Source organism: Corythoichthys intestinalis, chromosome 14 (genome assembly GCF_030265065.1).
Source record: "Corythoichthys intestinalis isolate RoL2023-P3 chromosome 14, ASM3026506v1, whole genome shotgun sequence".
NCBI classification, from domain to species: domain Eukaryota; kingdom Metazoa; phylum Chordata; class Actinopteri; order Syngnathiformes; family Syngnathidae; genus Corythoichthys; species Corythoichthys intestinalis.
The window spans coordinates 35,070,969-35,086,134 of record NC_080408.1 but is presented as its reverse complement, the minus strand read 5'-3'; the positions used below and the strand labels follow the sequence as shown (position 1 = coordinate 35,086,134).

The window sequence follows — 15,166 nt, the reverse complement described above, 5'->3', positions numbered from 1 at the left end:
TTTAAATGGGCTATTATTTATTATATTTATATTTTACAAATTTGATGTAGTATTCATTTATATTGTATATTTTATGATGTATAACTTTAGTTCCTATGTGAATATTAGTTCCTACTTGTTTTGTTGTGGTAGGAGGGTTTTGTGTTGAACAAGGGGCCGTGTTGGTGATTATTATAGCAGAGAAGACAGCAGTAAATCAACAAAGACAAGTCAACTGTGCCCCGATCTACCACTCAAAAGATCTGATGGACTCAAAAAGTGGGTTACGATTGCATATTAGTTTGAAAATCGACCGGATCCACTGTATTTTTACACGAGTGACTTCCGGTCTGCCCGATCCTAGTAGTATTGACGCAGGAGGGCCGCGACTCGCGTCAAATAATAAACTCTGCCGTTCTTTTCGCGTGCGTCGCGTTGAGCCGCTTCTGGGACGCATCTAACACGCGGCCGCACTGCGACTGGTGTGCATTGGCTGATTGACTGTAACGCCCGCGCTTTACTGCGTTTTCGCGGCAGCCACGTTGTCGCGCCGTTGACGTTTCTGGGTTATATACTGTCCTACCGTGTTGGTCCTCATTATAGTAGAGAAGACGGAGTAAATATAATCAACACAAAGAAACTGTAACCCCATCGACTCACAGCCTCAAAAAGGGTTACATTTCGTCAGAAACTCATTCGGTATGCCTCCGTTCCGAACCGAGCACCCCGTACCGAAAAGGTTCAATACAAATACATGTACCGTTACACCCTTATTATATACACACCATAAAACTTTTTTAAATTTGACTTAGGGTTGCGATTCTCAAAGTGTGGTACGTGGTACTAGAGCCTAGTTCGGGCCTAAAAAATCCAGCCCGACCCGACACGGCCCGCTGGTATTGAGGCCCGACCCGGCCCGAGCTCGATCACTTAACTAGATTTGCAGGCCCGAGCCCGAAAAACCCGATTTTTTATTTATTTATTTTTTTTTTTTTTGAGTGACGCGGAAAAAACGCAGCAGCAGCAATTTATTTTCATTTCTTCGAGTTGGCAGAAAAAAACGCAAGTTTTCTTAATGTTTAAATAATCTACATATTTTTTTGAGAATTATCAAAGCATTCACACAACGAAATAACGCTGGGAAAGTTTGTTAAACATATTTCTGAGTGTGTGGGATATTGTTCTCACATGGACGCGCCTCTCTGACAAGGAGAGGGAACAGGAGAGGGCGGCGCCTCGGCCGTGCAGCGGGAGGACAAGAAGAAAAAGCGGCCGGCGCCACGGCGTTCGTGCACACGCACAAGCAAAAGCGCAATACAGAGAGCATGCTCTCCATTTTTTTTTTTAAAAATAATTTATTAGTCCGGCATGGCGGCCCGACCCGACCTGACCCGAACGTGAATGCTTAAATTGTGGGCCCGACCCGACCCGACATCGGGTCGGGTTCGGGCACAAAATCTAACCTCTACATGGTACTATCAGCATCCTTTTTCCCATTGAGTGCAGCCAGCCTCTCCAACTCACAATAGATTAGACATCTAGTGCTGTCTATGGCAGTCAATGAGTTAAATGCAGGCACCATAGTGGGTTAATAATATATAGAAATATATCTAAGAAGTATCTTTTCAAAAGAATAAAGAGTTCTAAAAACATTTATGCACTTTTTTTTTTTACATCTACCAATACGTATGTAATTACATATATTGTACATTTTATGTATTTTATCCTTATTCTTATTTTATTTACATGTCTCCAACTATTCTTTAATATTCTAATGATAACATATGCATTTATACGGTTTTGTGTACATGTATTGATATTATATATACACAAATAAATGTATATTAAAAATCGCGTGACACTATTTCGCTGTTTTTCACTTTACGTGGTCAGTTCTTATCCCCATTAACAGCGATAAGTGAGGGACCATTTTATTGTTAAATAAATACCTGTCCTGCATAATTGCTTATCTGATCTCAATTGATTGTTACTGTACATGTGAGCCTCACCTCTCCACGTCTCAAGCTTATGTTCTTCCAGCTCATATATTTGCACCTTCAATAAAGACAAGTCTCAAATCAGTCCAATTTTAAAGTCTTAACACGCAGGAAAAGTTGATTGAAATATACAAACCATTGGTGACTTGTAGTATCTGTGAAGGATGATGATGAAGTCTGTGATTGTCAGCATGCCTATTATGAGAGAACACCATTTAGATGGCGAGCAGCACGTCTGACTGCTTTATGTCTGCACCGACTTGGCATTCATTATTTATCGCGAGCAGTAAACTCTATCCAGGAAAAAAAGAAAGCACAACAAAGCCAATTCACTTGCTGCATTGGTGTTTTTCTCTGGCTCCCTATTCAAACAGTCTGGCTGAGCCTCTGCTGAGCTTAATGGTTTGTGGCACTTGAAATGAATTTCATAAAATAGCGCTCCACTAGCCATGACCAGCAGTATAATAAGTTTCCACTGTTCTCAGTCACCAGTGGCGTAGACAGAGGGGCATAATAATGATGACATTGTAAATGGGCAAGCGAGAGACTAAAACAAGAAAAAGACAAACACAGACACCGAGAGAAAAAGTGTCACCATCAACAAAAGACTGTAAACGGTGATTCAGCGCAGCAGATTTAGGGCTCTTACCTACAAAGCTTTGCTTCTCTGTGTCCCACAGTGGAGCTGCTCGCACACCATTGGCAACCAAGGCAAAGAAGGCTTTCTTAACCTGTCGAACATTAGCTTTTAAATAGTCTGACAACGTACGTCTTACTCCAGTGATATAGCTTAGAGGTTTCCCCCGGTACCATCGAAGTTTTTTTCTTTTAAAACATTGCTGCAAAACTACGCATGAAAAGTAGAGTTGTCTGATAATGACTTTATAACCGATAACCCAATATTGTACAACTCCAAAAATCTGTTACCGATATCAAACCAGTACCGATATATGCGGTCATGGACTTAACATATATGGCTAATTGTATTGTAATGCCCCACTTGATGCTTTAAAGATGACAACTTTCAAAAATCAAGGTTTTCCAAATAAATAGTCTGTGAAAAAAATAACTTCAACAGAGGTTATGGAAGAGGTGCATATATTGGACCACTATATTGTTGAAATCAAAAGACTGCAAACATCATTTGGCACAAGTGCAAACTATTAAGGCGCTGCCATATCACATAAGCCAGTGTTTTTCAACGGGTGTGCTGCGGCACACTGGTGTGCCGTGAGAGATCGTCAGGTGTGCCGTGAGAAATTATCTAATGTCGCATTTATATGTGTATATATATATATATATATATATATATATATATATATATATATATATATATATATATATATATATATATATATTGAAATGTCCGTAACTGTGCTGGCCTTTGAAGGGGCCATCAGACTGCAGAGTGGTGACGTAGCGGGAAGCAAGCAAGGAGGGCGAGAGAACGGCGTGAGAGCCAAGTTAGCGGTCGCATGTTAAGGATGCCGCTGTTATTTTGTTTATTATTTTTCCATTGTTGCCACAATAAAGTGGGAAAGTCATCACCTTTGTATTTCCCCATTCGGTGCTATTACAATATTTTTTTACGTCGTCGAGCGGAGTTGCAGTAGGAAGGAAGGAGTGGGTAGAAAGTTCTCGGAGCGAAGTATTGCTCGTGTCTGCTCTGATTTCTAGCCATCAACGACCTTGCTGTTCGCGACAATGTGGATCCCAGCACGTCTACTGCACATCATTTGGTTAAACTCGTCATGTGTCGATATACTCGAAAGTGTCCCTTCTATTTTATCAATATGTGACGTCCCCCTGTGTTAAATTCCAACACACTGTTGAGAACAGCAAGGTGGCTAATGGCAAAAAATACGAGCAGTTCTTGAACGCGACACAAGCAGCACAGCGCCATGGTGCCAAGCAAGATTAAACGTCATCTCCAAACGAAACACCCGTCGCTTCAAAACAAGTCGATGTACTTTTTTGTTCGCCTTCGTGAAAACACTATTTGATTATGATAAATTATCATTAAACTTAGGAAAAACAAAATTCATGTTGTTTGGTAATAATAAAAGTAATTCACAGGCATTTATTTCTATTGAATGTGTGGACATTGAGAGAGTTCTGAAATCAAATTTCTTGGTGTCGTCATTGACGAAAAAAATCAATTGGAAACCACATATTAAATATTTGCAAAATAAAATATCAAGGAGTATTTCAGTAATAAATAAAGCAAACAATTTTTTAGATTTTGATTCTTTCTATATTTTGTACTGTTCTTTAGTTCTTCCTTATTTTACTTACTGTCTGGAAGTCTGGGGAAATACTTACAAAACCTCACTGCCATCTCTAACTATTCTTCAAAAAAGAGCAATACGTGTTATTCATAAGAAAGGATATGTGGACCATACTCATTCACTTTTTTTTTATTCAAAGATTTTACAATTTGCTGATTTGGTTGATTACCGAACAGTACAAATTATGTTCAAGGCAAAAAATAATAAATTGCCTGGTAATATTCAACAATTGTTTAATTTAGAAGACGAGCATTATAATCTAAGGAGGACATTTACTTTTAAAAGGATTAAGAACAGAACAACAATGAGAGGTTTCAGCATATCAGTTTGTGGAGTAAGGCTATGGAATGCTCTGAATGTAGAGTTAAAAGAATGTCAAAATATTTATCAATTCAAGAGAATGTTTAAACAGTCAATATTTCAGTGTTACATGTGAGAACCTGTGCAATGATGGTTATGAAGTTTGTATTTATCTTTTTGTGTTTATTTACTTATTGATTATTTTGTTATATTGATATGCATGTAAAGTTTTGAATTATATGGAGGTACGTCTTATGTATAAAATTCATTGTATTTTGAATGTGTAGGGGTGGGGACCTTATAAACTATGCTTCTCACTCCTTTTCAGATGTTTTTGTTATTTCAAATAATAATTTTTGTGTGGAATATTTTGTCTTAACACCTGAAATCAATCAATCAATCAAAACACAAAGGAACAGGCAACTTTTTTATGAAGGTAAATGAGAAAGCCCTCAAAGCCAGTTACCTTGTTGCTAAATCCAAAAAGTCCCACACCGTGACAGACATTAATTAATATTATCTGCCTGCAAAGTCATTGTCTGCGAGATGCTCGGCCCTGATGTGATTAAAGAAATTGCTCAAGCCCCCGTCTGATAATTCTGAGCTTTTTCAAGCCTAACTGCCATTAAAAAAATAGATAAAAACAAAGACTGAGAGCTGTTGAAGAATAAGGGTATTGACTTTGTGTTAATCTAAACAGGCTCAAGTTTCACCCTGAGTAAGTATACATACTGGGAAATTATTTTATAATTAAATATACTGTACAGAAAATAATTTTGGAACATTTTTGGTGTGTGGTGTGCCGCGAGATTTTTTCCAATGTAAAAACGAGCCGTGAGTCAAAAAACGGTTGAAAAACACTGACATAAGCACATGCATATTGGCCCGAAATTGATGATGAAAAACTGATGCCGATATTATCAGATATCATTTTAAAATGCTTTTATCAGCCAATACCCAATAATATCGGACAACTAAAAAACTATAGATCAGACTAAAAATGTGGTTTCAGTCTTAAATGCTTCTTTCACCAAAACAACAAAAGGAAAACGGAAGTTGCATTGGCGTAAGCAAATGTCTTGGTGGTGTGCACTTCTTTTGCTAGATGCGTACCAGTGTCGTTTTCTTCAACAATGATGATAACGAAAATAATTCCTCAACGAACTATTTTTTCATGTTGGTTTCACGATGATGAGCTAAAAACGTGTCTTGGGAGACTAAAACATAGCAATATGGATGCCACTTGTCATCTTAGATGGCAACGAGATGAAAATTTGCCTGTTTCTGTTCAAAAGTTTACAATGTGCGATATTTTCTTGTCGTATGTGTAGTTAGCACGCATATTATCTGTTTGGTAGTGTCACTCATGTGACATGCCACCTTTGAGCCGCTAACTAAAGAGATCAACTCCCTGATGAATCTCTAATTACGGCATTCATTCGTTCTCCAAGAAAATACGTTGAGAGACAACAATGTGAAAACAATGTAAATGTAACTATTGGAGTCTGTCAGCGCACATTTAACTGAGGTGTGCATTTTATAGAGACTTGGTTTGCCTGCATTAAAGAGCATTACTTGAATGTGGGAATAAAACAACCTTACAATTAAGAGACTTCAACCGATCCACAGATAAAAAGACTTGTAGTTCTTAAAAAATAACCTTTATTACGAGTTAAAATCATTTTATAGTCAAACCTCTCTTGATGATTTCGTTTTTATACAATTGTGAAATTAGTTTAACTACCGTAGTAGGTTGCCATTGTTGTTGACGTCGCAGGGCGGTGACGTCACATAGTTACGCTGCTGGGCTTCTAGAGTATGACTCTAGCGACACGAACATATCATCTGTTCAACCCTTTCAATTTGAACCAGAGAGGAACATTATTGAGCATGACTGCACTGTCAATATTTCACAAAACGAGCAGCAAACACAGAATGAACAGGAAAGACGGGATGAGACGAGAATCGGCAAAACGTCCGAGAAGAGGCAAATTTGACACCCAAAGTACTACCGTGTGCTTTCAGCTTGTTTTGTTTAGATGCATACAGACAGAAAATACTAAACAAGCCTTAAGAAAATATTTAAACATAGTATTATCAAATAAGGGTGGTTTAAACATGCTGCGTGACTAATGTGGTCAACAGATCAACAATCTGCTTTAAACTACCACAAGAAAACACAATGATTAAAAGTATGAGAGGGAAACATGCAAAAAGTATTTTGAGGCAAAACACAAACAGTAGGTACTCGCCGCTTTTAACGAATGAGCGCATGTGGTGGACTTCTCGCCGCATAGAAGGAATTGCAGTAAGCCGGTAGTATTCGTCAAGTGACAGTGAAAATCTACGTCATCGCCCTGAGTGTCCATTGCATGCTTAAAACATGGCGCCCTCCATAGGTCAAAACATGTACTAAATATCAGAGATGTTTTAAAACAATGGCAATATTTTATGTGTCTATAACATTTTAGCAAAAAGGAACAATTGTGGCTTATTAGAGAGTACAAGTCTTTTAAGTCCGGGGTTCCCTTTTAGTGTTGCACCTCATGTTCTTGATGAGTGGTTGAACATTAAGGTATGTCTGTGTGATTAAAAAAAGGAGGAGCCACTTTTCAATAAATTAAAAAAAAAAAAAAAAATTGCCACTTCAGCTCAAGAAATAGAATTGTCTTTTCAGCAGGTCATATTGGTGTGTCAAACAATTTTCTATTTTACCATAGTTTATGTCGTGCATGTTGTCAATGTCAGAACCAAATAAATATAATCAAATAGTTTTAAAATTATAAGCATTAAAAATGATATTAAAAAATAATTTGATTAATAATTGACTTAATAGTGTTTCAGTTTTCAGGACCGGTTTTCTAACATTGGTTTTTCAGTTTAGCCAAGAATGTACATTTCAGTGCATCCCTAGTAAATAGGTGGGCTTCTCTACCAACGGTAGAACGGAGTTTTCTTGGGGAAAGCCCTGCATCTTCTATGTTTTTAATGTAGTAAATGCCCTCACGTCTTCATTTTTAATGGGCCTCTTACTCATGGTAAGTGGTATAAAAGAAAGTTGTAAAAGTTGAAAGGAGAATCCTACATTCTCTTGATTCTGCTAGGAGTATTTCCTCCTCTCTCCGATAAAGAGTTTGTAACCCTTGTCTCTGTGGATTTAGTCGTTGATGATACACGCTTCAAAGACCTGGCAGGATTACTGTTTAACAGCTTTACGACAGCCTCTTCTCAAATTCAGCCTTGAGCCAAAAAGTGTTCCGAGGTCAAATGTATTACTTCTGTCTTGGTATATTATTAACCAGCCGTGCCAAGAAGAAGTGCAGTCAAAAAAAAAAAATGACTCTTATACTTCACCAGGCATACAGTAGGGGATATAATTATGATAATGATGATGTTGAAATTAAATGAATGGAAACCAAGACAATCTGCACTCACTTGAAGAGCGGTGTCGAACACGACCAGCTTGGAGCTGGTTGGCACAATGTCGTAGCACTTGTGTGATTTCATAAAGCGCATGTAAATATCATTCTCTGGCTCGGCAGCTGGAAGCAAGACAGACACAAAAGGAGAGAAAACATTTATGTTTCACCGGAAAAACAACATCAGCACTTGGAAACAACACAGGCTTTATGGTCTAAACAACCATTAAGGTTCTGGAGCACTTATTGATCGTCAAACTCAGGAGACAGTGATAGTTGGAGGTGGGTGGGCATGAACAATGCGCATACAATTTTATCATAAAGTTACATTGATTTTAGTGGTTCGAGTCAAAAAGCTAAAACTAATTTTATAAATGCATTAAAACACTAGAAAATACTTTCTAAGTTATTTCATACATAATTTTAACATAAATAATGGATTATGTCATTTTAATTTCTTGACTAGTGACCATAGGCGGAGTTTGACTTTTCTGGAAGGGGGGGCAAAACATCTTGATGACCCCCAAAACGCAGTCTCACTAATAAAATTAACATACATACACACACATATACAGTGCCTTGCAAAAGTATTCGGCCCCCTTGAACCTTGCAACCTTTCGCCACATTTCAGGCTTCAAACATAAAGATATAAAATTTTAATTTTTTGTCAAGAATCAACAGCAAGTGGGACACAATTGTGAAGTGGAACAACATTTATTGGATAATTTAAACTTTTTTAACAAATAAAAAACTGAAAAGTGGGGCGTGCAATATTATTCGGCCCCCTTGCGTTAATACTTTGTAGCGCCACCTTTTGCTCCAATTACAGCTGCAAGTCACTTGGGGTATGTTTCTATCAGTTTTGCACATCGAGAGACTGACATTCTTGCCCATTCTTCCTTGCAAAACAGCTCGAGCTCAGTGAGGTTGGATGGAGAGTGTTTGTGAACAGCAGTCTTCAGCTCTTTCCACAGATTCTCGATTGGATTCAGGTCTGGACTTTGACTTGGCCATTCTAACACCTGGATACGTTTATTTTTTAACCATTCCATTGTAGATTTGGCTTTATGTTTTGGATCATTGTCCTGTTGGAAGATAAATCTCCGTCCCAGTCTCAGGTCTTGTGCAGATACCAACAGGTTTTCTTCCAGAATGTTCCTGTATTTGGCTGCATCCATCTTCCCGTCAATTTTAACCATCTTCCCTGTCCCTGCTGAAGAAAAGCAGGCCCAAACCATAATGCTGCCACCACCATGTTTGACAGTGGGGATGGTGTGTTCAGGGTGATGAGCTGTGTTGCTTTTACGCCAAACATATCGTTTAGCATTGTGGCCAAAAAGTTCAATTTTGGTTTCATCTGACCAGAGCACCTTCTTCCACATGTTTGGTGTGTTTGGTGTGTAAACTTTAAACGAGACTTTTTATGGATATCTTTGAGAAATGGCTTTCTTCTTGCCACTCTTCCATAAAGGCCAGATTTGTGTAGTGTACGACTGATTGTTGTCCTATGGACAGACTCTCCCACCTCAGCTGTAGATCTCTGCAGTTCATCCAGAGTGATCATGGGCCTCTTGGCTGCATCTCTGATCAGTTTTCTCCTTGTTTGAGAAGAAAGTTTGGAAGGACGGCCGGGTCTTGGTAGATTTGCAGTGGTCTGATGCTCCTTCCATTTCAATATGATGGCTTGCGCAGTGCTCCTTGAGATGTTTAAAGCTTGGGAAATCTTTTTGTATCCAAATCCGGCTTTAAACTTCTCCACAACAGTATCTCGGACCTGCCTGGTGTGTTCCTTGGTTTTCATAATGCTCTCTGCACTTTAAACAGAACCCTGAGACTATCACAGAGCAGGTGCATTTATACGGAGACTTGATTACACACAGGTGGATTCTATTTATCATCATCGGTCATTTAGGACAACATTGGATCATTCAGAGATCCTCACTAAACTTCTGGAGTGAGTTTGCTGCACTGAAAGTAAAGGGGCCGAATAATATTGCACGCCCCACTTTTCAGTTTTTTATTTGTTAAAAAAGTTTAAATTACCAATAAATGTTGTTCCACTTCACGATTGTGTCCCACTTGTTGTTGATTCTTGACAAAAAAATTAAATTTCATATCTTTATGTTTGAAGCCTGAAATGTGGCGAAAGGTTGCAAGATTCAAGGGGGCCGAATACTTTTGCAAGGCACTGTATATATTATATATATGTATATATATAAGGGCTGTCAAAATTATCGCGTTAACGGGCGGTAATTAATTTTTAAAATTAATCACGTTAAAATATAAAATATATAAATGTCCCGCTCACAGATTTAAATGTCAGTAGAGTGAAATGCCCACTTGTTAATTGTGTTTTATGGAGTTTTGCCGCCCTCTGCTGGCGCTTGGGTGCGACTGATTTTATAGGCTTCAGCACCCATGAGCATTGTGTAAGTAATTATTGACATCAACAATGGCGGGCTACTAGTTTATTTTTTGATTGAAAATTTTACAAATTTTATTAAAACGAAAACATTAAGAGGGGTTTTAATATAAAATTTCTATAACTTGTACTAACATTTATCTTTTAAGAACTACAAGTCTTTCTATCCATGGATCGCTTTAACAGAATGTTAATAGTGTTAATGCCATCTTGATTTATTGTTATAATAAACAAATAGTCCTTATGTACCGTATGTTGAATGTATATATCCATCTTGTGTCTTATCTTTACATTCCAACAATTTATTTTACATTATACATATATATATATATATATATATAATTTACAGAAAAATATGGGATATTTCATAGATGGTTTGAATTGCGATTAATTGCGATTAATTACGATTAATCAATTTTTAAGCTGTAATTAACTCGATTAAAAATTTTAATCATTTGACAGCCCTTATATATATACAATATTTATGGCGGAAAAAAACAGACAAGACTGAAAAAGCAGTTTCTGCTCTTGCAACCCTCTATAAAATAAACTGCTGTATTTTAAGCCAAAAGAACTGTTGTCTTTGATAGAACAATGTCTATATTCTGCCATAGCAGATTCATGGCGTATTAAGCCCCCGAACTATTTTTATTTTGTCCCTTTTACCTTGGAAACCCCCGTTTACAGACGTCGTGCAACCGTTTTTGTTTCAAACTAACCATAAAAGAAGGTAAGTAATGTCTGTCATTTTGAGCTTAGAATCATTATTCGATGTCTAATATTTAGTTAAAAAAACAACAACAACAAAAAAAGACTTTAAAAAATTATTCGCTCGCATATTTTAAACTTTTAAACAAATTACGTCACAATGAAAAAATTGGCGTCTGTAAAAAAGTTAGATATCTACCTCATAACTATCGCTTAATTGTATTTTTGTTGTTACTGTCGCATTTCCCCCAATATATTAAATAATCGATCCAAACAAAGAAAAAAAAGAAAGAAAAAAAAAAAAACGTTTTAAAGGGTAAATATATGAAAAAGAACATCTCGACCACTCTTGATGTCTGCGATTTCTGCATCGTGACCCTTTTCATATTACCATGTTTCACCCATAAAATACGTCAAAAATCCGGTTGTGGCCATTCACAGCTTTGTCTCGACACACAGTGATACATGCTACATGGAGGTTTTGGATCGAAACAAGGTAAGTACGCGATCTCATTAAAGTCATGGCGTCTGTAATTCTGCTCTCGCGTGCTCTCACCTCCTGATAGGGTTTTGCCGTTTAAAAAAAAATATAAAAATTTAATGCCCTCCTGTTCAAAATTTTTCTTCCTCCAGAAAATTGAGATTTTAAGCTTTCCAATGATGCATACCGGACAATTTTGAAATTTGGCCAAATTGGGGGTCTCAGAGCGGAACTTCAAGTAATCTGAGTGTTTTCTGCCCTATACACATATATACAGTATATCTATATATATCTTGACACTGTTTGTGTTCAATCCTCGGTTCAAGCTAAGTTGTTAAAGCTTTTGAAAGCTTACGTTTAAAGAAATTTTAATATCCATCTTGCCTCCTCAGGTGTAGTTTTGGCTAAGCAAAGCTAAAGATCGAAAGTGCTAGTCAAATGATCCGTTCGAAAACTAATTTTGACCCATTATTAAATACTTTGTAGGATTCTTGTTCAATTCAGACAACATTGTAACAGCTAGGTCACTATTTTAAAGGGGAAAGTTCTGAATTTTTGACATTACGCTTAATTTTCAAGTTAGCGGGGATTTAATTAGTCTGTGGAGTTGATTTTAACAAATTCTGTGCAGTATGTCAGCTAGCGCTAAGCTAGCGCAGGTCTATGGTGCCTGCTTAGCACAGATCTAACAGTCAAATGAATTCAGAATGCAAATCATTGTTTAAAATACTCATGCGGCCAAAAGGATGTCACACCAAACTGCTGTAATTCATTTCTTTCTGCGGGACTATTTTTGAAAGTTTTGATAACACTACTGGTTACATGGTTCATCGGTGATTCTAATGTATGCATATGTTGCTTTTTTTTTATTAGCATGCTAAGCAGGCACCATTGACTCACGCTAGTTTAGCCACTCTGGAGCCCTAAAACTAACAAACAAACTGCACGGAATTTGTTGAAATCAACTCCACCAACTAAATAAACCCCGGCTAACACGAAGATTAGGTTTAATGTCAAAAATTCTGAACGTCCCCTGTAAATTCATTTATAGGGAAGTCAATTGCATTAATTGACATTTTTCTGTCCCCCCTGCCCCCCCTCAATCTCCGCCTATGCTTGTGATTTTCTCAGCTATCATCTGTAATAATTACAGCTGGGAATCTTTGGGCACCTAACGATTCGATTACGATTATGATTCAGAGGCTCCGATTCAATTATAAAACGATTATTGATGCACCCCCCCTCCTTTTTTTAAAATTTTATTTTATTTTTTATGTTTTGTACATTAGTTCCAAAATTGTTCAAAAATCCTGTCAGGCTAAACCAAACTACTATTTCAGTATCAAGTTAACATATAACAGTAAACAAGTATACAAAAATAACAGTAAACAAAAAACTCCAGTTCCCATTCTGTATCAGCAGCTTTAAACTACATTCAATTAATTTAATGTTGTGAATCAACTGATACAGTTGTTAAAATTTCTCCCGTTATTCCATAATTTCCCTTCTGTCTACTTTTGTCAAAGTTTTAACACTATTTCATCATTTAAAGATAGATTCAAGACAAGATTCTGCCGATTTAGGAGTATTTTAGATAAAAAGTTAATTAGGTTCGCTACAACAGAGCCTTCTAGAGAGGTCTACTGCTTTAAGATGGCGGCTGTTTACTTACGCCGGAAAGTCTGTCATTTCGCATCTCTGTTCAATAATACATGTTCTAACACCAACGTCGTGTGTCATTTTGCATCTAGTTCTACATATATATGATATCTACTGTAGCCGTATGTTTGTAGCAACTAGCAACTGGGCGTTGTTTGTAGCGGCTGTCAGCCACAGTCAGGTATGATTGTTTTTTTTATCTAGCGGCATGAGTTGAACATATTTACTCTCTGGATATTTCTGAATCGTACTCAAATCTTCCACGGCCAAATAATCTAAGAATTGGAAATTTCGCACCCCTCTAGTAATAATCGTTTTAAAAAAAAAACAACAACAACAACATGACACTACCGTGATTTGTTAATTGGATGGACCGATGCTCTGAAGTAAATAAGTAATAAATTAAGTTTTCCACTATTCTTTCAAATGCACCTGTGCATTTTGACAGTTCAAATCTAACCTAAATAACATGCATCAAGCAATGTTCTGCTGATTCCTTATGTTTTGATTCTGGTTTTGCCGAAACAGAAACCAGCATATGCTGGATTTCATAGCAGGGTTATTTTCATCATGAGAAAATCAACTGCAAAAATTTCCCCCTGTGTTAATTTGTGCTTGCCTTTGGGCTAATTCCACTAGCAAGACGCGATTTAAAATGCTCAAAACTGCCCTCTTCCAGGGTCCAGAGACTTCAGACATCCCGGAAGTGTCAGCCCTGCCTGTTAACAGTACTCTTCATATCTGATTCAGTGCTAATTGCGGTTTACCACGGATGACCCCCTTCATGTTTCACTTACCGTCGTCGTCTAGTTCAAGTTTCTCCAGCATGCCTTCGAATAAACCGGACACCTAAACGAAAGAAAACACAAGTGTTGTTGTCACTTGCAAATGAAAAAAATAAGAAAACAAGCTCTTCCCGCGCGTCGCCCCAAAATAAACTTTGCACTAAAAACAATGTCGCCGTTGACGATTGTTCCCAAAAGCCCCCGCGGCGAAAACACACGAGGACGACGTCGTTTGGAACGCGAACCAATTGGGTTCTGCTAAATATACACGCTGACAGAAGCCCGTTCGCTGTGTGGAGGCAACTTCAAGCGTTATTTCAAGAGAAACCACCCCCCGCCTTTAGGAGCCACAGTGGAACAGTCCTGGTGCACTTGGCTAAGGCAGGGAGGGGGAACACTAAACGGGCGCGAGTGAATAAACCTAGCTATGTAAGAAAATCCTTGACGTCGTATTTCAACGTGTTGCACTCACCGGAGCCAAAGGACTCACCAGTTATGGTGGACGAGAAACAGGAAGCTTCACGTTGTGTGCGAACACACCCCTTCACTTTGTCACCATATTAGGAAAGCCCTTGTTGCTAGGCAGCAAGAAGCTGGGGATGCCTTGCTGCATCATAGTGTGACATAAGGCGGGGCCCACCGGTGCAACGTTCCATTCGACAGGGAAATCCGTCAATCAGCATTCGGACTCGGGCATTTTGATGAATTGATCCCAATGGCGTATGTTGGGTCAAAACATTGGTATTGACGATATAACAGCTGATTGGGCTGGGCGATATGGCCTTAAGTACGTATCACGATAAATTGAGCAGATTTACCTCGATAACGATAAATGACGATAATGTCGCCCAAGCAGACCGTTATATAATTTGAAAATTTGAATCAATGCATGGAATACAAATAACCGTTTCTCGTTAAATTTATTTAACCCTTTAACACCGAACGTGTCGGCAGCGACGCGTTTACGCATATCGTCTTTGAAGCTTCGTCACGCTGTAATTACGTCACTCACGTGCCGCTGGTTGGTCTCATTTGAAAGTGCGGAAGTTGATGTCCACACCAGTTTTTATTTGAAGTCAATCGACCAAGAAAAACGGGAGATAATGTCATTTGAGTTTTATAGTTTTA

At 37.9% G+C, this 15,166-nt stretch overlaps 1 protein-coding gene across 5 annotated transcripts in view; it reads right to left on the bottom strand.

Moving 5' to 3' along the window:
• LOC130929534 (5'-AMP-activated protein kinase subunit gamma-2-like) overlaps window positions 1–15,166 on the bottom strand; it is a 63,098-nt gene that overhangs the window by 7,945 nt on the left and 39,987 nt on the right. For 4 of the 5 annotated variants that reach the window (XR_009066912.1, XM_057856732.1, XM_057856731.1 and 1 more), the window contains 5 exons: window positions 14,051–14,102; window positions 8,000–8,106; window positions 2,626–2,707; window positions 2,113–2,171; window positions 1,989–2,034 (listed from right to left, as the gene is read on the bottom strand). Coding sequence is in view for 4 of the 5 variants with exons in the window: in XM_057856732.1 (XP_057712715.1) it covers window positions 1,989–2,034; window positions 2,113–2,171; window positions 2,626–2,707; window positions 8,000–8,106; window positions 14,051–14,102 (346 nt within the window). In the remaining variant the exon portion in view is untranslated. Of the gene's footprint in view, window positions 1–1,988; window positions 2,035–2,112; window positions 2,172–2,625; window positions 2,708–7,999; window positions 8,107–14,050; window positions 14,103–14,510; window positions 14,599–15,166 lie in introns of those variants that run through there. The other variant, XM_057856735.1, reaches the window with a different exon arrangement.